Source organism: Manacus candei, unplaced genomic scaffold (genome assembly GCF_025592945.1).
Source record: "Manacus candei isolate 608988 ecotype Guabito, Panama unplaced genomic scaffold, ASM2559294v1 h1tg000167l, whole genome shotgun sequence".
NCBI lineage: Eukaryota > Metazoa > Chordata > Aves > Passeriformes > Pipridae > Manacus > Manacus candei.
In genome coordinates, this window is record NW_026138215.1 from 39,436 (window position 1) to 63,252 (window position 23,817).

Sequence of the window (23,817 nt, forward strand, 5' to 3'; positions counted from 1 at the left end):
GTGCCAGCAAACCCTGAGTGTCAGGGATGATTATGATTCACAACTGGAGTATTTAATGCAGGATTTTTCCAGCCCCGTTTTTTCTCTCAGATGCCAGTCCAGGTGCCCAGGAGCCAGCAATGCCCTGTGCTGCTGGAACGGGGTAGTCCTGCCTCAGAGAGACACCTTCCACCTGCTGAATGAATGAGGGCCATAGAAGGTTTCACAGAATCACAACATGTGCTGAGTTGGAAGGGACCCACAAGGATCATCCAGTCCAACCCTCAGCCCTGCACAGGCCCATCCCCAAAAGTCACCCCCTGTGCCCCAGAGCATCATCCCAACCCTCCTGCAGCTCTGGCAGCCTTGGGGCTGTGCCCACTGCCCTGGGGAGCCTATTGCAGATGCCTCTCCTGGCTGCTGACTTTGACTCCAATCAGGACTGAGCCAAGTTCAAACAGTCTCTGTCCAGGCAGGAGTGGTCCCAGATGAGAGGGTGCCAACAAGGAGACAAGATGAACGTGAAGGAGAGGAAGATGTTCTGCTTTGAAATTCCATTAGCTCTGGTGAGGTTGGGCACCTGAGTCTGCTGGTTTGTGGAAGAGATTTTTCTTCATATTGCTTTGGCTGTGTGGGTAAAACCTGTGTGAAGCTTCACTGGGATAGAGGATGTGCCTGGAGGTGGGTTTGCTCTGCCCAAGCCCACCTGAGAGGTTGGGCAAAGCTGCTCTGCTTGTAAGTGGTGAACACTGTGCTGGTTGGAACTGGCCAGAGAAACCTGCACAGGGAAACATGGACAACATCAGTGGAGAGGGATAACTGTTCCTTATCCCTCCTTTGGGGGTTACATGTGTGCATAAATACATATATCAGGGGGTGGAGCACTGCCCAGGCTCCCCAGGGCAGTGGGCACAGCCCCAAGGCTGCCAGAGCTCCAGGAGGGTTTGGACAACGCTCTGAGGGACAGGGTGGGATTGTTGGGGTGTCTGTGCAGGGCCAGGAGTTGGACTGGATGATTCTTGTGGGTCCCTTCCAGCTCAGGAGATTCCACGGTTCTATGATTCTATGACATAAGCTCAGGGCTTGACTTTCAGGTGCTGGATCCAAGGTCTGGATCTTAGAGACGGTTCATGGGAAGGGTCCTGTGGGATTTGAACCCTGGCTGGTGCCATTTCTCCACGTCACATCTTCACACTCTTGTAGAGGTCCCTCAGCTCTCCCCCATCAGGTGACCACAAAACCCCAAAATGCAGTGCTTAGGAAACAGCAGCATTCCAAGGAAAAGGAAGGCTGGGCCAGTGATGATTCACTCAGCCATGGCTTTGTATCCACGTGCACTGTCAGTTCATGGAATCACAGATCATTCTGAGTTGGAAGGGACCCACAAGGACCATCCAATCCAGCTCTTTGGTGAATGGCCCACACAGGGATCCAGCTCACAACCTTGGTGTTCCTGCACCATTCCCCAACCAAGTGAGAAAGTCAATCAAGTATTATTCTCACTTCCCTTTGGAATATCACATTAAAAATAATACTGTTGTCTCAGTTTTCAAGAAGGGTGGGATGGAAGACCCTGGTACCTGCAGGTCTGTCCATCTCACCTCAGTTCTCCCAGGAGGAGACGGTTCATCCCTCCAACCCCCAGCCTGATGTGTCCATCCAAGCAAAGCCCAGCTGCGTCCAGATGTGCCAGTTTTGCTCATGGACCTGCTGCTGCTCTATCCTGTTGCTTTGGCGGGAGGAGAACCCTCGGAGCCTGCAGGGCAGGAGGAGCCGCTGCCTGGTTTGAGCGCGTTCGCGGGTCCCGAGCGCTCGGGGCTCGCGTTGTGCAGAGCACACTTGCCATCTAGTGGGGGAGAGCTGCAGGGCTGCGTTTGTTCGCCTTCAGCGCTCCCCAGGGTGGGATCCATCTCTAATGGGGGTCATCGGAAAGGCGGAGCTCCCTCTTAACCTTTGGGATGAGCGCGGGACCTTCCCAAGCTGATGGCACCGCTCCCCCCCGCCAGTGGCAGAGAGACTTCGTGCCCAGTTTTAACCCCAAACTTGCTTTGAGCCCTCTAATATCAGGCCGGATGGATCCTGAGTGCCTGGCCACGGGCAGGAAAAGCCACAGGACACTGACCTGGGGATTTACTGTCTGTCTGTGACTTTCTTCTGGGCTCTGTGGCTGCAGCTGGAGCTCCAGTGCAGGGTTCAGTGACTGGGGAGACATTCTTACCTCTTGCTTGATTGCCAGATTCTAATTAAAATGAGAGCTCTGCATATTTCAAACATCCATTATATGCATTTCCTACAGGAAATTGGATTTAAAAAACAACAACAAAACAAACACAAAGAAATAGACCATTTTCTTCTGGCAGCTCCTACAAATTAGCAGAGAACAAAGTGTTCCCCTGCAGCCTTTTGGTGGGGCCTGTCCATCAAACACCCACCAGTGTTCTCAGACTGCAGTGTCACAGAGTGGTGGCAGTTCCACAGCTCTGGTTCCTGCTGACTATCCCAAATTTTGAAAAGTTTTGGCAGATGCTAAAACTTGCTGACCTCTGATCGAGCATCAGAAATTCTCCAGGAATCCCAGAATGGTTTGGGTGCAAAGGGACCTTAAAGCTCATTCCATTCCAACCCCCTGCCATGGGCAGGGACACCTCCCACTAGCCCAGGTTGCTCCAAGCCCCATCCAACCTGGCCTTGGACACTTCCAGGGATCCAGGGGCAGCCACAGCTTCTCTGGGCAACCTGTGCCAGGGCCTCACCACCCTCACAGCCAGCAATTCCTTCCCAGTATCTGGTATAAATATACCCTCCTTCAATTTAAAGCCATTCCCTGTGTCCTGTCCCTCCATCCCTTGTCCCCAGTCCCTCTCCAGCTCTCCTGGAGCCCCTTTAGGCCCTGCAAGGGGCTCTCAGCTCTCCCTGGATCCTTCTCTTCTCCAGGGGAACCCCCCCAGCTCTCCCAGCCTGGCTCCAGAGCAGAGGGGCTCCAGCCCTGGCAGCATCTCCGGGGCCTCCTCTGGACTCTCTCCAGCAGCTCCACGTCCTCCCTGTGAAGTCTAAAATCTTCTCTGAGCTCAGCAACGGGCTCAGGCTCAGTCTCCCTCCTCCTATCCTGGTCCTGTGGAATAACTACACTGAGTTTTGGTGGTGGAAGTGCCACAGGACCACGGCAAGAGCAGGATTTTGTCACCCAAGGAGTTGTGCACAATTTCTTTGCTGACACAAATCCAGAATTACTAAGTGGAGAGAAGTTCTCATCTGCAAACTCAGGGCTGTTTGCACTCCATAAAATGTAACAGCAGGTTTGAAGTGCGAGGCAGAACAGAATAAAAGAATCCTTGTTGCACCACAAGCATGAAATATGTCGGGTGTCAGGGCATTACTGGCTTCCACCTATTGTAAAAACAACTCTTGAAAATCATTTGAACATTTCTATTCGAGTTGCTGAAAGAATAAAAACCAGCTCGTGTTGGAATATTAAGCAGTGAGGCTCTTCACTTGATAACAACCATTGTTCTCATTCTCTTGAGCCCCTAAAAAGCCTTTATGGCCCAGAACCTTCTGTCTGACAGATGTGAAGCCATTAAACATGAACCTGTTTGGAGCAGGGCTGAGAGGAATCAGAGATTCAGCAGAATAAAGAGCCAAGCACTGAGGGTTTGGGAGAGTGGAAGGTTCTTGGTGCCCTCCTGGGCATGGAGCCCACAAATGGAATGGTTTGGGGCACCCTGGATCCCTTTGCTTCCAAACCAGGGCCCTAAATGTTCTTTTTTCATGGGTTGATCCATCTCTCTCTCTCTTCCATGGGAAGGGGTTTGGGATCCAGGGCTGTTCTGTGGTGATGGGGTCACCACGTGTCCCTCAGTTCCCCCATCCTGAGCTGGTTTGGAATGGGGGTCTTGGCACAGGGGGCTGGTCCCACACATCAGGAACAAGGGGAAACAGTTTATTTCTATTCAAGGGGGCATCTTTTCTTATTTATTTATTCTTATTCCTTTCTTATTTTCTCATTCTTTCTCTCCTCTCCATTTTTCAGTCACTTTTTTCTCTGCTAGGACCAAATTATCTTTAATTTTCTTTTATTTTTTGCCTCATTTTGGTTTTTTGGTTGGTTTGTCCCACAGGGGGAGGTTTGTGCAGTTTTCATCATCTCACCTGTGGGGAAGATGAAGTTTTTTGGTCGCATTTTTCCAGATCTCCTCCTCAGCAAGGCCAGGTGGCACCTCTTGATTTCTTTGTTTCTTCTCCCTTTACTGACAGTTCCCTGTTTTGATCAAAAGATTTAATATTTGTTTGTATTAATCATCTTTTTTCTCTTGGATCTGCTTGATTTTTTTCATACCTAATTTAAAACAATCCTAATTTCTTTTCTTTATTTTTTCCTCATTTTTTACCAAAAGATCAACTTTCATTAAATGTATTTTTTCATATTTCTGTGATTTTTCTAATTGATTCTTCAATTTTTTCCTCTCCTGCTTCATACTTTCTCATTTTTCAATCAAATACGGGAAACTTTTTTCCCCAGATCTGAACCTTTTTTTGCTTTACTTTTTCTTTGGGACAAAATGAAGGGATTTTCCCCCTATTTCTTCACTCTGGGATTGGAAAACAGGGCATTTTCCTTGCACTGCTGCTCCCTGTCTGTCAAATTCCTTAAGCCCAGCAGGGCAGCAACACCTTTTATCTCATTTTTTATCATTTTCCCCCGATGGACAAAATGATGGCAAATATTGCTTCTCATTTTTCTCATTTCTTTCCCATCATTTTCCATCTCTGTTTTTTTCATGTGATTCTTCCAGTGGAACAACCTGGAAGTGTTTTCCTCTTGTTCTTATTTTCTTCTTTTCCTTTAATTTTCCATCCAGTTTCTCACCTCACCCAAGTGGAAACAGGTTTTGCTTTGCTCCCTCCTGGGTGGCTGCTTTGGATTGGCTTTATTTTCTCCCTCTTGGTTCTCTTTCCACAAGGGATGAAAGAATATTCCTGGTGGGGAAAAAAAAAACCAGAAAGGAAGGGAAAGGAAAGGGAAAGGAAAGGGAGAGGGAGAGGGAAGGGGAAGGGGAAGGGGAAGAGGAGGGAGAGGGAAGGGGAAGGGGAAGAGGAGGGAGAGGGGAAGGGGAAGGTTTCGGAAGGGAAGGTTTCGGAAGGGAAGGTTTCGGAAGGGAAAGGAAGGGAAGGGAAGGGAAGGGAAGGGAAGGGAAGGGAAGGGAAGGGAAGGGAAGGGAAGGGAAGGGAAGGGAAGGGAAGGGAAGGGAAGGGAAGGGAAGGGAAGGGAAGGGAAGGGAAGGGAAGGGAAGGGAAGGGAAGGGAAGGGAAGGGAAGGGAAGGGAAGGGAAGGGAAGGGAAGGGAAGGGAAGGGAAGGGAAGGGAAGGGAAGGGAAGGGAAGGGAAGGGAAGGGAAGGGAAGGGAAGGGAAGGGAAGTGGTTTTCAAGGGCTCAGTCAGCTGACAGCATCCTTGGGCATCCCTGGAGAATGGGAATGAGCAGCTCGAGATGAACATCTGACAACTGACTGTTGGTGCCTCAGCCATAAATAATAATGGGAGTTGTTCCATCTGAGTACAAAATGCATCTAATAAATCTAATTAACCAGAAATTAAGTGAATTAATTGGCATAAAACAAGCCTAGCCCTGTTGAACAGCAATAGCAGCCATTCCATGCAAATGATCTCATTATGCTTTATCAAGAAAATCCAGCTGCTGGAGCATCACTCCCCATGGATGGTGGGAACTGATCTGGGAGAGAAGCACAAACAACAAAACACACAGGAAAAAACAAAGGGAAACCAAACCCAGGTTTGGATTTCTCAAGGTCAGGTGGGAGTTTTTGCCATGGGACAAGCAGGTCTCCTGACACCACAACCAGCCCCTCCTTCCAATTGGATTTTCCCTCCATGAGCAAAATACTCGTTGCTGCTTGGGACTGTCAGAGGGGTTTGTAAGTAAATGTGTTAAAATGGGTCATCTTCACATGACATTTAGAAACTGAATATTTCAGAGCTGTTCAGGAACTAAAGATGGTGAAGGGGCTGGAGGGGCCATATGGGGAGAGGCTGAGGGCACTTGGTGTGTTCAGCTGGAGCAGAGGAGACTGAGGGGAGAGCTCAGTGCAGTTCCAACTGCCTGGGCAGGGGCAGAGGAGGGGCAGGGACTGAGCTCTGCTCTGGGGGGACCAGGGACAGCAGCCAGGGAATGGCTGGAGCTGTGTCAGGGCAGGCTCAGGTTGGATCTCAGGCAAAGGTTCTTCCCCCAGAGGCTGGTTGGGCACTGCCCAGGCTCCCCAGGGCAGTGGGCACAGCCCCAAGGCTGCCAGAGCTCCAGGAGGGTTTGGATGATGCTCTGAGGGACAGGGTGGGATTGTTGGGGTGTCTGTGCAGGGCCAGGGGTTGGACTGGATGATCCTTGAGGGTCCCTTCCAACTCTGGATATTCCAAGATTCTGTGAAAACAAGTGAACAGCTACAGCTCATCCCAAACATCACAAACACTTCAGAAACAGGGGGAGATAAAACAGGCAAAAAATGCTCTGATGAAGCAGCATCCTACAGGAATTCCTGGGATTAAGTGGTAGGCAGCAAATATACCTTCAGTTAAGCTCTACTGCACCCTCATTACTGTGTGAGACTAATCACTAACCCAGGAGAATAAAAATGGCTTTTACAGGCTGATATTGCCTTGGAAGAGTAGAAGTTAATCAGCTGATGGTAAATGTCCCTCCATAAAACCACCAGGCTCCACATTCCAGATGGATTGGCTGGAGTTAGTCATGGCAATCAAAGGAATACAGGTGATTAACCATTACTGCCCAGGAAAAGTGGGAATTAGTGAATTAACACAAGGCAGGTGGATTTTCACTCAGCTGAGGCTGACGAGGGGCTGTGGGTGTTTCTCATCATAAGCAGGAATTGTCTCCTTACCTGGCACTTCCCAGGAGCTGCTCCAGTCAAACAGGACAGAAATTGTCTCCCCCAACAACCAGCCAGAGCATCAAACTGGACCAGCACAAAGAAAATGTATCTTCAGTTGGTCCCTGGAATTCATACAAATGATGGGAGTTGTTACCACAGCCCCACATGGCTCTGATTCACCAGCATGGCTTAAGAATCAGGGTAATTAATGAGGAAAAGGCAAATAAATGCAATATATAAAATTAGACACCCTTATTCTCCATTCCCTGAGGAGGCCAAATTCCTGCTATGCACCCACAATCCCAGGCATTAGAGATGCTCTCTGGGATTGAACAGCTGCTGTGGGTGACTGATCTCCAGGAACATGTACAGAATCACTCACCAAGAAGGCAAATGATCTCCAGCTCAGCAGCTCTGCTGTGGGTGGGTGGCTCTGTCAACACTGGGAAACACCAAATTTCCAATATCAGTGTGACTTCATTTCATTTCATCCCAGCATGAGGTGGGGACATGAAGGAGCATCTTCAGCTTCAGGTCATTGGAGGCCCAAGACCACCACAGACAGGAGGACTGGGGACTTCCAACCAAAAGTCCCAACCCTCCATGGTTCAGTGTGCCCATTTCACTGTCTGGGTTTGGATAATTCCTTCTTTTTTCCCTCAGCAAAGCATTTCCTCGTCCTTACAGTCACAAACAACAGGTCCCCAAGGCCTTGAGCCCACCTTCCCAGGCTACCCAGCACAAATCTCCTCCTTCTGGGAACCTCCAGAGGTGTCAGAGCTGCTTCCCTGACCTGCACAGAGCTGGAGATGTCTTCTATTACTCTGCTATTACATTTGTATCAGTGTATATATTAATATATGAGCTATATTATATTACCATGTTATATGATAACATTTGAAGTTATACAACACATGAGTGGGGAGGTCCTGGCCCAGGTTGCCCAGAGAAGCTGTGGCTGCCCCTGGATCCCTGCAAGTGTCCAAGGCCAGGTTGGACGGGGCTTGGAGCAACCTGGGCTGGTGGCAGGGGGTGGAACTGGATGGGCTTTAAGGTCCTTCCCACCCAAACCATCCTGGGATTTATAAATATATATGGGCTGTATGAAGGAACCTTTTCTAATCCCTGTGAGTTACTTCCTAAAGAAGGTAAATCCCAGGGAATGGCAGAGAAAACAAGGAGAACTCACTGTGCCATGTGCATCCTTGCAGCAGGTATCCATGCAGAATATTCCCTGTTGGGAATATCAGGGAATTCAGTGCATCATCAGGTGGAAGGGGGGTGGAAAACCTGGAGCTCAGCAGAAGAAGCAAAATAGTTGAGCAGAAAGTTCTGACGTGTCAAACCCTCAACAGGGGGGCAGATGGACCCAGTCCCAAAATCAAAACAGGAGCACAGGATTTCAGAGCTCACATCTCTGCCTGGGGTTTTGACTGTGTGCAAGTATGGAAGTGTTTTCTCCTCCAACCTGTTTTTATAAGCCAAGCAAATAACAAAACTATGCTTCAAAAACCTGGCTGTGGTCTGGAATGCTGCCAGGCTCTGCTGAGCTTGGATTTCCCCTGCCACCATTGTGCTTAATTTTATTTCATTTTTCATGGAAAAATATTGATTCATATGTAAGGATCAGTCCCAAGCATCCCTGGCAAGGGGAAAAGCCAAATGCACACACACACTCAGGTCACCATTATCACATAAAAACAGTGACAGCTGCTGGAATTCACCTCCCTGCTCACAAATACCAATTTTCCTTGGGCTCTCCTTGTGCTACAGGGCTGGTCCCTTGTGCTTTATTTCCTCTTTATTATGAAGCAGAGGTGGTTGTGGGGTGTGTTTTCATATGTTACTCCAACATCAAGGCTTAAATTCTTGGCTCACCAGAGGACATGTGGAAAAGAGGGTTCACCTGGGAAAGGCAGCCCTGACCCCTTCCTGGGTCATTCTAAAAGACTGACAACATAAAGAGCACTAAAGAATTCATCAGTTCAGAGCTCCCCCCTGGTTAAAGTGAGTTCTGCCACAAAAACAGGAAGATCTGATGCCATTTTGTGGCAGGTGTCAGGAGTGAGTGACAGGCACCTTTCACCCAGGGAGGTTTAAATAGAAGTGTTTTCATTCCTACAGCAATTCCTGTTAAACTTTTCCTCCTGAAGAAAAGGCTTTTTGTTACCCAGACCACTTTATTTCTGAAAGCTCCTCCTTGCATCTTCCCCACAATCCAGACTTCTCCCCACCTGCACAGGAATTCAATGCCAGTGCTGGCATTCCCCATCCACGTGCCTTGCACTGAGCAGGTTTGACGTGGGGCAGCTTTGGAAACCTTTAATTAAAAATAGGTTATTGAAAAAGTGAGACAAGCCCATGGATGAAGAGTCCAAGAGGGACAGATCACCCAGCACTAACCACACAGCCCCGTGGTGCTCATGGGGTTTGATCCTTGGCTGGCATCTCTGAAATCCTCCACGGAAGAAGAGGAGACTGGGGGGAGGCTCCTCGGGGGCTGCAGCTCCAACCTCTGCTCCCTGTGAGCAGGGACAGGACCCAGGGAACGGCTGGAGCTGTGCCAGGGGAGGGCTGGGTTGGGTAGCAGGGAAAGGTTCTTCCCCCAGAGGGTGGTTGGCTCTGACCAGGGCTCTCAGGTCTCCCCAGAGCCTTCTCCTCACCCCCAGCTCTCCCAGCCTGTCTCCGGAGCAGAGGCAGAGGATGAGGAATTCCCAGCTGGAATTCCCAGCTACTTGGAGGACAGAGGTGCTGTACTTTAGGCCCTCTGAAGGCAGCAGTAACACTTTCCTGCTCCCCCTGGACAGGGAGCTGCTGGGGTCATGAAACCACCAGTGCCAAGGCCAGAAAGGCTCTGCGAGCCCATCTCCTCCTGCAGCTGGATGGGAACAGGCAACTGAACTTCCAAACCCACTGAACTGCTCCCTGTGCCCTCAGGGCTCCCCTGCAGCGTTGTCTCTGAGTCCCACACTCGTTCCCACCCATGGAGGTGGCTGAGGGGGCTCCCCAGGGGCCACTTGGGCACAGACACAGGTGGCTTTCAAGACATGGGGGGTATTTTTGAGGGGAAAATGAAATCTTCTGCAGATCAGAAAAGATAAAGGTGGCACAGGAAAAAGGAGGAGAAGGGAAGAGTTTGTGTGAGATCCCAGAAAGCGGAGGAGAAATGGGAGCATGGACAGACCAGAAGGGTTTGCATCCGGCTCCAGCAGCACCAAACAGCACCTGTCCAAGTGACCTGCACCTTTCCCACTGGATTCCCAGGGCAAACATTTTTCCTACATAGCAGGGGAGGAACTGCCTGGACTGCCTGGAGAGTGCTCCAGCTCTCTTTCCTCCTGTGGCAGTCCTTTGGATGCCTCCAGAGCAAAACAATCCCAACCCTCTGGATGCCTCCGGAGCAAAGCAATCCCAATTCCTTCACACTCGCAGCACCAGCAGCATCAGCCAGAGCAGGAGCTGCAGTGTCTGTGCTGAGCAGGTTCCCAACTGCATCCCATGGAGAAAAGGTCAAAGATGGGAAAAGAAAAGTGAATTCCTGGATATTTTAAAGAGTGAAAGTGTTACAGTCGCTGCCTCACACCTTCTGGAAAGGTTTCTCCCAGGCCAGTGTTGAAAACCCCAACGTGTCCAGGAATTGTTGAAGAACCAGAAAGTTCCATTGTGAAAGTCCATCACCAAAGCAAAGTTCACCACAAGGGATCTTCCACTTTATGTCTTCAGCCTCTTCCAGGATCAAAACCTTCATACCCATGACTTGGAGCTGCCAGAGGGCAGGGATAGATGGGATATTGGGAAGGAATCCTTCCCTATGAGGGTGGGGAGGCCCTGGCACAGGTTGCCCAGAGAAGCTGTGGCTGCCCCTGGATCCCTGGAAGTGTCCATGGCCAAGTTGGACGGGGCTTGGAGCAACCTGGGCTAGTGGAAGGTGTCCCAGCCCATGGCAGGGGTAGAACAGGATGATCTTTAAGGTCCCTTCCAACCCAAACCACCCTGTGAGTCGACAATAACAAAGACCTTGGTGTGGTCATTCAGAGATTTGGGAGCCATTTGTCCATCAATCCTCTGCTGATGGATCAGTTTTCCCTCTCCTGGTTTCATTCACATGACCAGGAACCTCAGCCTGATGTTGGCAAAGATGTTCGTGGAGCTTTGCAAGTATTTGGGTTTTAATTAAAAGCTCTGCAGAAAAGATGCAGTTCGTGCCACATTCTGCTGGTGGAACTTAGAAGGAAAATCATAACAGAGGAACTTCAGCAAGGGATTCCAGGAACCTCCCCGAGCCCACATTGCAGAGAAACAAAATGAAAAACACTTTTCTTTTCACTAGAAGGAAAGCACACAGATATTCCAATTCTCATCCCTTCCCCCAGAACAAAGTGTAGTAATAAAATACCAACAGAAATTCTCATCTTCCTCCTTGCACATGCAGAAAGTCCCCTTGGATGTTCTCCTGGAATTAAAACCAGCCTTGCCCCAGAGAGCTGTGGAGAGACTGAGGAAGAGGTTTCTCCTTTTCAAAATTAAATTAAAGCATCTGAGCAGAACAATTCCCCGTTGTTTTTCCATCAAACCTTTCTGCCCACAGCTGTCCCAGGGTCAGTGCTCCCAGCACTGCGTGGGCAGATCCCCCTTCCCGAGGGCCCTTGGCAGCTCCAAGAGCCACCACAAGCTCATAATGAGGAATTTTCAGGAGCTTTGCTGTCCTGTTCATTGCAGGTTCTTGGAACTCCATGGCTGTGACACCTCATCTTCATGGCAGCCCCTGCTGGGGCCTCAATGCCTTGGGAGAAAACACAGAATCATGGAATCATAAAGGCTGGAAAAGGCCTCATCAAGTCCAACCTTTGACCAAAACCCCCAGTGCCCACTAAACCATGTGCCCAGGTGCCACACTGATGCCAAAAAGGCAGAAATACGACTGCTCAGAGACAGTTTGGGGTCTTTAAGCAGCAAAGGTATTTATTTCGAGCAATGTTTGGGTGCTGGGCTGCTCTTGCTGCACAAACCAGCTCCAAAGTTCTCAGTGAAAAGTCAAGTAATTTATACAGTTTTCATGAGTGATTACAACATCTTTGCATGTTCATCTAATTATCATATTCATAATAGCCAGAGTTTAGGTGGAGCTTGAGGTGGAGTCGTTCTTTTGGGGAGTTTTCTGGGGGTCGTTCCTGCTCTTCAGCCTCAGGAGGGTCGTCTCTTCTACTCTTCTTCATCACGAACTTTTCAACTTTTCCTGACTCCGTGCTGGGAGCTTGGGAAAATCCCCCTGATGCAGCTCATTTATCTCCCTGGATGTCCATTCTACCTAATTCATGACTACTGAGTTGACCTTTCTGTTCTCTTTTCATTAGTACAGAACATACACAGGCAGAGCTCTGGAACAGGGCACCACTTGTCCCTTAAGATTAAAGCTGTATCCTCAGAGTGAGGGGCTGTAACCTCTCCCCAGAACAGAATTCCAGCATCTCAGAGCCCTTGCTCGGTTTCAACATCTGCTCATTTTTGAACACTCCCAGGGATGGCGATTCCACCCCTGCCCTGGGCAGCTGTGCCAGGGCTGAACAACCCTTTCAGTGAAGAAATTTTCCCAATATCCAACCTAATGTGTGTCCTCGTGGTGGGACAGCAACGGGAATGCCACCTCCAGCTGCTGTGAGAGGGACCCCAGGGCTGTGTCCCGGGGAGGGGAGACTGAGGAAAGGAGAAGCTGTAGAGTGGGAAGGGGAGTGTAAGGACCCTGTGCTTCATCCAGGCAACCTCAGGAGAAGGTTCCCTGGGACCTCCATGGCCATTCCACCAGCAGGTCCCTCAGGATCAACGAACAACCCTGGTGTCACTGATTCCATGGCACAGATTGCTGGTGGTGGTGGGACCTGCCCGAGGTCTCCAGGTCAGACACAAGCCCTGGTGTCCCAGCCCTGCTGCAGGACTGTTCCCACCAGGCAGGTCTGTCCTTGGCATGATCCTCCGCGGAGCTCTGCAGCTCCTCCTTGTTTGGATCCATCCCTGGGCTGAGGTTGTGGCACAGGGTGAGTCCCCTGGCTTTCTCTGCACCCCTTGCTGTCCTTCCCAGCTCTCCCCCCAGGACACTCAGGTTCCCCACGTGCTGTGTCTTCTCCAGCTGCAGCTCCTGCAAGTGGTTCTGGAGATGGTGCAGGAGCCCTGGGGACCCAGGGCTGTGCCGGTGGGACAGAGCTCAGGGACAGGGACAAGGTGGGAGTGGGGTGCAGATGTTCACTCTGTGTGAGAGAGGGAACGGTCAGCCCGGGTTTGGAAGGGCCGGGAGGGTCCCTCACACAGCTCCCTCCTCCCCGGGCTGGGGTTGCAGCCCAGCCGTGGGCACACGGGGCCATCACACGTCTGATTCCTCCATCGCCCGACACATCACCAACAGTGCTGGACACGCAGCCTCTGGGGGTGAGCTGGGGGTCCCTGCAGGTCAGTGAGACCCCAACCCCCCCCCGAGACACAGCTACCTGAGCCCCCACCCCGGCCTTGCCAGGGGGGAGCTCTGGAGCAGGACCTGAAGCCTTTCCCTGGAGCAGCTGCTCCCTCCGGGCTCCTGGAGCTGCTGCCTCGTCCGTGCGGGGCTGCTGCGGCTGCTGCCTCTGCCCCCCCTCCTGCTCGGGGACAGACACACCGGTGGCCCCGCTCCCGTCACACACGGGGTCCGTGGGGACATCCCACCGCCCTGCGCTCCAAGGGGTGGGCTCCGGGAACCGGGAATGTGGATTCCTCCAAAGGCTGATGGATTCCATCCATCCTCTCAGACCCTCCTCCCCGCCCCCAAATCACCTTCTTCCTCTGTCCAGCCGGTCCCAGGGCTCCCTCCACCCTCTGCCAGTCCCGGAGGCGCCGCTGGATGTGCTCCCGGAGCCCCCGCAGGGTGCGGAGCGCGTGGCTGTGGGACGGGGGGGCCGAGCTGGAGGGGACAAGGAGGGACGAGGGATCGGAGTGTCCGAGGGCACCGAGCGGCTCCTCGCAGAGGGGCCGGGGGCGCAGGAACCCCCATCAGCCACCCGAGCTCCGTCCTGCCGAACCTGCGGCTCTGGGACTCACCCGCCCGCCGCCGGGGAGGGGCCCCGTCCCAGGGCACTGCTGGGGAGGGGCTGGTGCTGGCACGGGCACAGAGAGGAGATCTCCATGGCCGGGGGGTGCCCAGCCCGCCCCCCCACCGCCGGCTGCCGTGGGTGTCCCGGGAGATGCTCCAGCCGGGCGCTCCTGCCAGCGCTTTCCTTGGGGAGCAGCGTCGGGAGAGAGGGGTCAGAGCGGCACCTGCACCACCAGCTCTGCCCCCCGAGCCCGCTCGGCCTCTCCTGTGAAAGCTGTTGGCCTTGCAGCCAGGTCAGAGCTTCCAGGGAAAACCTGGAGCCACCCAGGGCTGGGCAGGGGTTTGGCACGAGCAGGACAAGCCTGGATGGCATCTCCCCCCGTGCCATCCCCAGCACAGACCATGCCCTGAGCCTGCTGCCCAGTGCACCCGGCAGAGCCCTCGATCCCCACCAGCCCTTCTCGTGGGGAGGGAAAAACATCTGGATGACCTCGAGGGAGCAGCACATCTGGGCTGCTGCACTCCCCAGGCTGATCCCCCTCAGGGTGGGCCACAGCCTCTGGTTCTGCAGTTCAGCTGTGGTCGGATGTGCCCCCCCATGGGGTGCCCTGGCACTGCCTCATACCCCCATCATTCCCTTCTCCCTTCCTGACCTGCTCCAGGGTCCTCTGGAGCTGCCGAAGGGTGTCCACCTTCTCCCTGAGGAGCAGCCCCTGGAGCTGGTGCAGCGTTTCCAGCCTCTGCTGCAGGAGGGAGCGGCTGCTTTGCTCCAGCTCTCGGAGCCTCTGCAAGAGAGGCTGGAGTCACATCACCCCTTCTGGCTGCCCGTGGCCCCCCTCCAGGCCCAGGAAGGCTCTTCCCAGGGGCAGTTTCCAGGCAGGATGCCCGAGTCCCTCCTGGCCAGGGTGGCACCACCTCAGCCTTGATGTCCCCCAGGAAAGAGCTGAGGTTTGGTGAGTCGGTGCTGTCAGCCTGGGTATCCTCACCCTGGCATCAAGCCCTGCCCACCCCAACATTCCAGCTCTCCCTGCCTCTGCTGGGGGTCTTCAGGGACCTTCTGACCTGCAGACCAGTCACCCCATCTGCCTACAGCCACAAGGATGGTTTTCCCAACAAACTCCTCTCTTTAAAGCTCCAGCCCCTCAATAAAACCTTCCTGGGGACAGATCTAGTTTGGCTCTTTAGGAATTTGGGCAGCCCAGAACTCTTCCCATGGGCCATGTGTGTGCCTGGATAAGGGGCTGAGCCCTGACAGGGGTGTGGTGTGTGTGCTCCTTCCCACGGCCCCTCTGGTGTGATCTCGGCCCCACTGGAAAGCTGGGAGTTCACTGACCTTCAGTAGCTCCAGTTTCTCTTCTTGCAAAGCCAACATTTTCCTTCCCTCCTTCCCCAGCCGCTCCCGGCAGCCGGCACAGGCTCCCTGCCCCTGCCGAGACTGGAAAATCCCCCTCTTTTCCCATTCCCACGTCTTTGCTTCTTCCAGGGCCAGCTCCGCCCCTCCCATCAGCGGCAGGAGCAGCCGCTCCTCCCTCTGCCCCCTCCCCAAGGGCACCCCCAGCCCGTCCCTGCCCCTGCTTGGGCCATCTCGAGGTCACCTCACCATCCTCTCCCGGCCCGTGGGGTTCCTGTGCCAGCTGTCCCAGGTGTGTGGCAGCAGTGCCAGGCCAGCCCTGCGGTGGGAACACCATCACCCACATTCCCGGTGCCACCACTCCCCGGCTCTGGACATTCCCAGGAGGGTGGCCACCCCCTCTGGGGGTCCAGGACCCTCTTGGGCTTCTGGTACCATCTCTTCTCCAGCCTCAGTGCAGGACCCATCCCTGGAGCCCCCGGCACACCTGGCTCTGGCCCCTCCACTCCGAGTCTTGGCACCAGATCCCGGCTCTCGTGTCCCCTCCCGGCTCCTCTGCAGTGACACCGGCAGTGCCACCGCACCCTGGCATCCAAGAGTGGGGTTACAAACCCATTTGCTCCTTTTCCATGTGCATTTCCATGGTCACCACGTGGGGCACAAGAGCCGGGGCCGAGCTCGGTCTCTTGTCCCCATCCCCATCTCCACGTCCCGGCAGAAGGCAGAGCCGGGAACATCCCCCTGCCCCCCCAAGCCCCAGCCAGCCCAGGGCTGTACCTGGCAGGGCAGCCCCACTTTGTGCTTCCCACGCTGCCACCAGGACACAGGTGACACCCCTGTCCCGGCCCCACATCGCCCGGGCGCTCCCAGTGCTCCCAGTGCTCCCGGTGCTCCCGGTGCTCCCGGTGCTCCCGGTGCTGCCTCAGTACCTGTGGGGAAAGGGGCGTTTTGGGGAGGGGGAGCCCCAAGCCCAGACAAACCCCACGAGCAGCTGGGGCTGGTCCTGATGCCGTGCCCTGCCCAGAGAGGGCCCCCGGCCCGGCCGTGCCCCTTCCCCCTCTTGTCCCGCCCTCCCTCCTCCTCCAGCACCACCCAGCACCCCCGGCTCACGGTGATCCAAGCAGGGAGCTCTGTTCCTGCTGCCTGCTCCTTCCCCCTCCGTGTCATCCACAGCCAGGGTGACATTCCCTCTGCTCTGTCCCCGGAGAGCTGGTGGCTCCTGCAGCCTCTGGCCCAGGGCCTTGCTGGAGGGATGTCCCCTGGTCCTGGCACTGCTGGCCCCAGGCAAACTGGCAGAGCCTGTCCTTGCCCCGGCCCTGCTCCTGCCAGCAGAGATCCCTGGAGTCCTCAGGGGATGCCCAGGCAGGGCAAAGGCCAACAGGTCTTCCCTGGAGCCTGGACCCCCCTGGAGAGGATCCCCCTGGCCCAGGGCTGGCTGGGCAGAGGGGGCTGGGCAGGGCTCCCCCCGGGCCCCCCCCAGCACATGGCTCTGGCTCAGCTGGGATATCCTGGCTCCCAGGGACTCCAGGCTCCCCCTCCTCATCAGGGATGGAGACCTGTCCTCCCAGAGTTTTCTGCCTGGATCTGTCACCAGCTGTCTCCAGACATCCAGACTTCTTCCTGTGGGGAACAAGGACTCATCCTGCCCAGGGTCAGCTCCCTCACTGGGGACAATCCCAGTGAGCTCATCTTCCTCCTCCTCAGGCAGCACCATTCCCTCCTGGAACCTGGCAGCGAAGTCCTCGGTGCAGATGGAGCTGGAGCTGCTCCGGTCCCCCGGGCTGGAGCCCAGGAGAGGAGCCCAGCTCTGCTCCTGCTCCCACGGGACAGGGCTGCTGTCACCCCGGGGACACCCAGCACTGTGTCCTTCCAGCTCTGTGTGGGAGAGCAGACCATGAGCCCACCCCATGCCTGGGCAGGGGTGGGAAGGACCTGGATCTGAAACACCTTGGAGGGACTGGAAATTCCTGTTCTCATCAAGGAGCATTTGGTGGGCACCAAAGCACAGACATTGAAGACATCCCATCCTCTCCAGCAAAATCCTCCACTGCTTCCAGAGGAAAAAGCCACAATATCCTCCTTATTTTCTTTTTAAACCAGGGTCTATTTGACCCTGATGATGCTCCCAGGGTTGGCACAGCTCAACAGGGGGGCAGTGCCAGGGCAGCAGAGCATGGGATGGGGATACTATCCCCATCTTCTATCACAAAAAATGGGAAGCCACTGCCTGACAGGACAGTCCTGATCCCAAACCAGGGGGACCTGGGCCCAAACTGCCCCTTGCATGTTCCCCAGGGCACAGTTTGCTCTCCAAACACTCGCTGGTTTGGTCCCTGTGGTGTGTGTTTGGAATCAACAGCATTGGCTGTGGAATCATGGAACCACAGAATTGGCAAGGTTGGAAAAGCCCTCTGAGAGCACTGGATCCAACCATCCCCCAGCACTGCCAAGGCCACCACTGACCATGTCCCCAGGTGCCACATCCACAGGGCTTTTAAATCCCTGGGCAGCTGTGCCAGGGATGGACAGCCCTTTTGGGAAAGAAATTTTCCCCAATATCCAACCTGACCCTCCCTGGCACAGCTGGAGGCTGTTCCCTCTCCTCCTGTCCCTTGTTCCCTGGCAGCAGAGCCCGACCCCCCCCGGCTCCCCCATCCTGTCAGGGACTTGCAGAGCCAGAAGGTCCCCCCTGAGCCTCCTTTGCTCCAGGCTGAGCCCCCCCAGCTCCCTCAGCCCCTCCTGCTGCTCCAGCCCCTTCCCCAGCTCCATGTCCCTCTGCCCCAGCATCATTCCCTGCGGGCATTGCTCTGCAGGAGAGCTGGAGAGGGGGTGGGCAGAGGGGGCTGGGGGGCAAAGCAGCACTGAGGAAGCCCCAAAGTGCCCCGTTGCCTCTCACCAGCCATCCCGGAGCCAGCGAGGACAGTGTTGGGAAGGGTGTCCCTGTTTGTGCTGCTGCTGGTGCCCAGCACACCCACACCTGGAGGCTGCAGGGGGGAAAAGGGAACGGGGAGTTCAGGGGGGGACAAGGCAGGAGCGCCCCAGTGCTGCTGCTGCATCAGCCCCCGGGTGGTCCCGCTGCAGCCCCACATCTCAGCCCCACATCTCAGCCCCACAACCCTTCCCACTGAGCAGATTCCAGCCCACCGTCCCGGTGTTTCCTTGCCCAGGATCCTGCAAACTCCAGCTGCTTCCCAGGGTCCAGGGCTGCAACAGGAAAGAGTTGCCGAGAGTCTCAAAGCCCTGGGGGTTGGCCAAAAACCCCCGGGGGGCGGGTGTCCAGGCAGGACGGGCAGGACGGGCAGCACCCCGGGCTGGCAAACAGCTCCCCTGAGGAGCAGGACAAGCGTGCCAGGAGCAAAAGCGTGCTGGCCCGGGGCTGCGGGAGAGCTGGGCACCTGTGTGACCCTGACTACACTTCTGGCCTTGGAAAACACCATCCTGCAGCTCCGTGGCTGCCCCCAGCCTGCAGCACAGGGCACGGGGAGGGAACCCACTCCAGAGAGCTCCATGGACCCCTCGGGCTCCAGAGCGAACACACCGAGCCCGACACAGCCCGGCCCACCCCCGTCCCGGGCCGAGGCCCCCCCGCAGGGTGATGGGGACAGAGCTTTGCTTTTCCTTAAAGCCAAGATTCCAGCACGGGAGCTGCCCCCGGGAGCTGCCGGGTCCTCACTCCCGCTGCCCGCACCCGGAGCAGGGGGGACCCCCCGGGCTCAGCGGGGCTCAGGGGGGTCCCAGGGCCGGGATCCCCCAGCCCAGCCCCGGTTCGTGCTCACCTGGGGCAGGCAGGGCAGCAGCAGGAGAGGCAGGACCAGGACGGGCAGCGCTGTGTGTCTCTGTCTCCTGGCAACGACCGCAGGGACCAGTCTCAGCCTGCCTGGGATTCCCGTCCCCCGCCCCAGCCCCTGCTCAGACCCTCCCCCAGCTCCCCTGGGCCTCCTCCTGCCCCACACACAGTCCCCTGGGACAGCTCCTTCCCACCATCCCCAGGGAATCTCCATATCCAGGCACCTTCCCCTGAGCCACCTCTCCTGCTCCTCCTTCCCTGTTCCTTCTCCCCTGGGCCACCATCTTCTCCCTTGGACAAACTCCCCTGGGACACCCCTGTCCCTGGATGATCTCCTTCCCGGCTTCCTTCGTCCCTGGGCAACCCCTTCCCTGGTTCTCCTCCTCTAAGCTGTTGCTCCCAGAGAACCTCCTTCCATGGGCACCTACACCTGGGCCACCTCTCATGCTCCTGCCTCCCTGGACCTCCTCCCCTTGGACACCTCCTGCCTTGAAAATCCTCCCCTGTATCAACTCCTCTTCTGGCCTCCTGCCCCACAAACCACCTTCCCTGGACCATCCAAGGACCATCTCCTCCCCTCCAAACCACCTTCCTTGGACCATCTCCTCCCCTGGGCAACTTCCCTCTGGATTCTTCTCCTTTCCTGAACAACCACTTCCCTGGATTTCCTCATCCTCTGGGCAACCTTCTCCTTTGAACAACATTCCCTGGATCTCCTCCTCCCCTGGTCACCTCCCACGGTCCCTCCTCTGCCCCCCACACCCCCCCAGAGCTCACCCACCTCGGGGCTCCTCCAGGACCCCCCACCTGCAGCCCTGGGGAGCCAGTGACCATCTCAGCACCGCGGCTTTTAAAACTCCCGAATCCAAGTTTTATTTCCGTGAAGGAGAAGAGGGATCACTCACAATATATTATTGTTCAAAAAGAAAATACATTCAACAGCATTTACAGTGGAATGACATTAAAATCCTCCAGGAGGAACAGAAGGACCAGGAGATGGTGCTCTGGTTAAGTGCTGCTGACAGATGAACTCTGGAAGATGGAGCAATTTTTTTCAATTAGCCTAAAATCCGGGGGATTCCTGGGTTGGGGGTGCTCCTCGTGCTCCCCTGTGCTCCATGGAGCTGTGCAGGGTTGTGATGGGGATTCCCAGATGGATGTGGCCATGGGGGCACATCAGAGAGGACCTCTCAGGGCCCTAGAGCCGAGCAGGACCCTCGGAGCCAGCACTTACAGGGCAACATCCTGCTCCCCACCCTCCTCTGCTGCAGGAACACCCAGATCCAGCTTTGGGAACAGCCTGTGCTGGAGTTTCTCCCCTCTCCAAGCTCCCAGGTGACACTTGCATTGACACAGCAAAAAGGAAAGTAAGGCATTCTGAAAAGCTCAACTTTTAGCCCATTTTACAAACCCAATTCAGGCCTCAAGTGGGATAAATCCCCCAGAACACTTTGGTGCTGCCACAAACCAACCCAGCGGCATCGGGATCGGTGTGGAGCATCCTCTGCTCTCCCAGGAAGGACACCTGGGGCCAGGACACCGGCAGCTCTCCACGGGCTGAGTCCCACTTCTAATGAAGTCTGGACCATTTAAGACCTGCATCGGCTTTCCTGAGCCAGGGCAAAGCTCCAGGAAGGGTCTGGAAGGAGTGAACAGTGGCTGTGACACCCAGGACCTGGGAAGCAGCTTGGAGCATCCCACTTCCAAGGATCCCGAGTGCCGCCCTTCAAACCCCAAACTCATAGTTTCCAGAGGGGAATGTCTCTGGAAAACCTTTCAATGCTACTGCATCCAGCTCTGGAGCAAAACACAACTTCCCTGCTTTGGGAATCACTCCATCACCATCCCCTGACCTCGGGGACGAGCCGAGGGGGATCGTACTCGTGCTGCAAAAACTCAGACAGACACTTCTGTCTTCATCATTTTTCATCTATTGTGTACCATAGAAATTTAAGCAAAATAATTTTATATATATTTATATATATGTATAAATTAGAAGCAAATAAATAAGATGAAAGGGTCCCTTGAGAGCAGTGGGGGCTGTTCCTCCCCACAGTGACGCTGTACAGGGCTGGAGGGACTGTACACGTGGGGGAGAACAGGGATAGAGGTGCTGGAAGCTGACCAGGAGACTGATGGATGAGGAACCTGATTGCATAAGTGTCCCATGTGCAGCCTGGATATTCCAGTTATCGTTGCCTCGAAGTTCGTTATTGCTAATTATCCTCTGCCGGGGATGTGCCGGGAGGCAGCGCCGGTGTGATATGGTGAGGAGCCGGAGAAGAGGACACCAAAGATGACATCCAGTGGAGCAAGTGCAGATGTCCAGCTCTCCCTGATATTCTCTGGCCCAGGGGATCCCACCCTTCGGTGCTCCGGGGCCGATCACCGGCAGCGCTCACTCCGCTTCTCCCGGCGGGTCCAGGGCCACGGGAAGGCCGTGGCACACAGGAGGGGTGAGAGGGGACGAGGGGTTCCCTCAGCCCCAGTGACCTGAAGCTGCTCCAAGGAAAGCCCAGCCATGAGGGAGCAGAGGGAAGGGATCCAGGAGCCGGGCGCTGGGACCCTCTGGACTCATCCCATGCCAGGGGACTATGGCCAGACCTGTCAGGCTGGATGGGGAAGACACAGGGGTAGGAGATCCAGGCCCAAGGCTCCATCCCAGCGGCACCACAGCATCTCTTTCCTCCTCTCCCACCCAGCTCAGCAGGGAGATGCAGCTGGAAAGCCTGGCACCGAGGTCCAGGCTCCTGCCAGGCCCTGGATGCCGGGATACGGGGCAGGGACACGGACCCTGGAGCATCGCTGGGATACAAACCTCTGCACTGGGTCTGCCTGGCATTCCAGACCTCGGCAAGGCCATTCCCCCTCCGATGTGGCTGCAGGAAAACCAAACCAAACCTCACTCAAACCACTCCCACAGAGCATCACGTCAAAGACAGTCCCAAGCCTTGACTGAACACATCAGACGGTGGGGAAGCGGCTCAAAGGCTCTTGAAAAAAAAAACAAAAAAACAGGTCAAAAAACCAAAGTCACCAGCTGAAATATCCTAATTGGTGTTACTGGGACGACTGGGCACTGCAGGAACCACCAAGAGCCTCCGGGATCAAGCGCCACGGCCCCTGGGGACAGTTTTCCGAGCAGGACTCAGGGTTGTTCGTGTCTGTCTTTGAAGGAACCTGAACCAGGAGCAGATTCTTTTTTTAAAAAAAATAATTCCATCAAGTCCACACAGAAATAATGGAAGGGGAAAAATAACATGGCAAAGAGAAGAGCTCACACAAGCGCACGGCATTCCCACACCCCGGGCATCTTTGGAAGTCGACGTCTCGGCCGATGGAGCCGAGGCACTGAGGGATACAGGCAATGAATATCCCAAACCCAACCCGGCTCCACGTGTCCTTCGTTCCCAATTAGTCGCTGAAAAAGCCATCATTTAAAAAAAGAAAAAAAAACCAAAAAAAAGGATGCTATTTATTAGTGCGTAAAAAAATAGGTTTGGAATCCCTGTTTCGACCTCTGCATGTGTTGGCTCGGGGGTTGCCCTGGGAGGTGCCGGCGTGTCCGGGCTGTCCCTGGGCTGTCCCTGGGCTGTCCCTGGGCTGTGCCCAGGCTGTCCCGGTGTCCTGCGGGGCGGCCCCAGCGTGGGCAGGGGCTCAGAAGATGTCGGGGCACACGCTCCAGTCCTGCTTTTCCTTGGCCTCCCAGTAGCCGCCCTTGTAGACGCAGATGAGCTCCCCGGTCACGGCGTCCACCTTCCGCTCGAACCACAGCGGGATGTACCCCTCGTAGTCCTTCCCTGTCCCAGGAGGAACACGGTCAGTGACGCTTTTCCACCTGAAATCCGGCGAGTCCCACACCTCCCACGGCCACAGAGAGCTGTGGGATCCATCCACCCCTTCCCTGTCCCACGCCGTCCCCGCCCAGGGACATCCCGGATCACCTCACCTTCCTCCAGGGCCTCCACGGCCTCGGCCTCCCTCCTGCGGCGCACGGCCCGCTGCTTCTCCTCCAGCCGCTGCTTCTCCACGTTGGCCTCGTCCCAGCGGCCGCTCTCCATGAGCCGCTGGTCGGGGCGCAGCCGACTGTCCGTGGGGGCCACGCGCTCCTCGGGCTCGTTCAGCGTCAGCGCCAGCTCCGAGAAGAAGTACATGTTCTCCGCGTTCTCCCTGGGGCCGGAGAGCCCTGGTCAGGATGGTGGGGTGGGGGCCACCTCAGGCAGGGCCCCCCAGCCCCTGGTGGCCCTCTGTCCCACCCCAGCCCCGCTGACCTGCTGTGCCAAACCAGATGTGTCCCAGCCCTGCTGTGTCCCAGCCCCAGGGCAGGGCCCGTCCCTGTGCTGGCACTGCTGGGGCACCTCCAGCCCTGGGGCTGTTCTGGGCCCCTCAGACAAGGGAGATTGAGGGGCTGGAGCGTGTGCAGGGAAGGGAACAGAGCTGGGAAGGGGCTGGAGCAGCAGGAGGGGCTGAGGGAGCTGGGGGGGCTCAGCCTGGAGCAAAGGAGGCTCAGGGGGGACCTTCTGGCTCTGCAAGTCCCTGACAGGAGGGGGGAGCCGGGGGGGGTCGGGCTCTGCTGCCAGGGAACAAGGGACAGGAGGAGAGGGAACGGCCTCAAGCTGTGCTGGGGAGGGTCAGGTTGGATATTGGGAAAATTCCTTCCTGGAAAGGGTGGTCAGGCCCTGGCACAGCTGCCCAGGGCAGGGTTGGAGTCCCCATCCCAACAGAACATCCCCAATCAGGGACGG

General features: G+C 55.6%; 1 protein-coding gene across 2 annotated transcripts in view; it reads right to left on the reverse strand.

The window, feature by feature from the left end:
- Nucleotides 1–19,920: 19,920 nt before the first annotated feature.
- OSBP2 (oxysterol binding protein 2) overlaps nt 19,921–23,817 on the reverse strand; it is a 105,509-nt gene continuing 101,612 nt past the window's right edge. For both annotated transcript variants that reach the window (XM_051773346.1, XM_051773347.1), the window contains 2 exons: nt 23,022–23,242; nt 19,921–22,872 (listed from right to left, as the gene is read on the reverse strand). In XM_051773346.1, the coding sequence (XP_051629306.1) occupies nt 22,730–22,872; nt 23,022–23,242 (364 nt within the window). In that variant the 3' untranslated portion in view covers nt 19,921–22,729. The remainder of the gene's footprint in view (nt 22,873–23,021; nt 23,243–23,817) is intronic.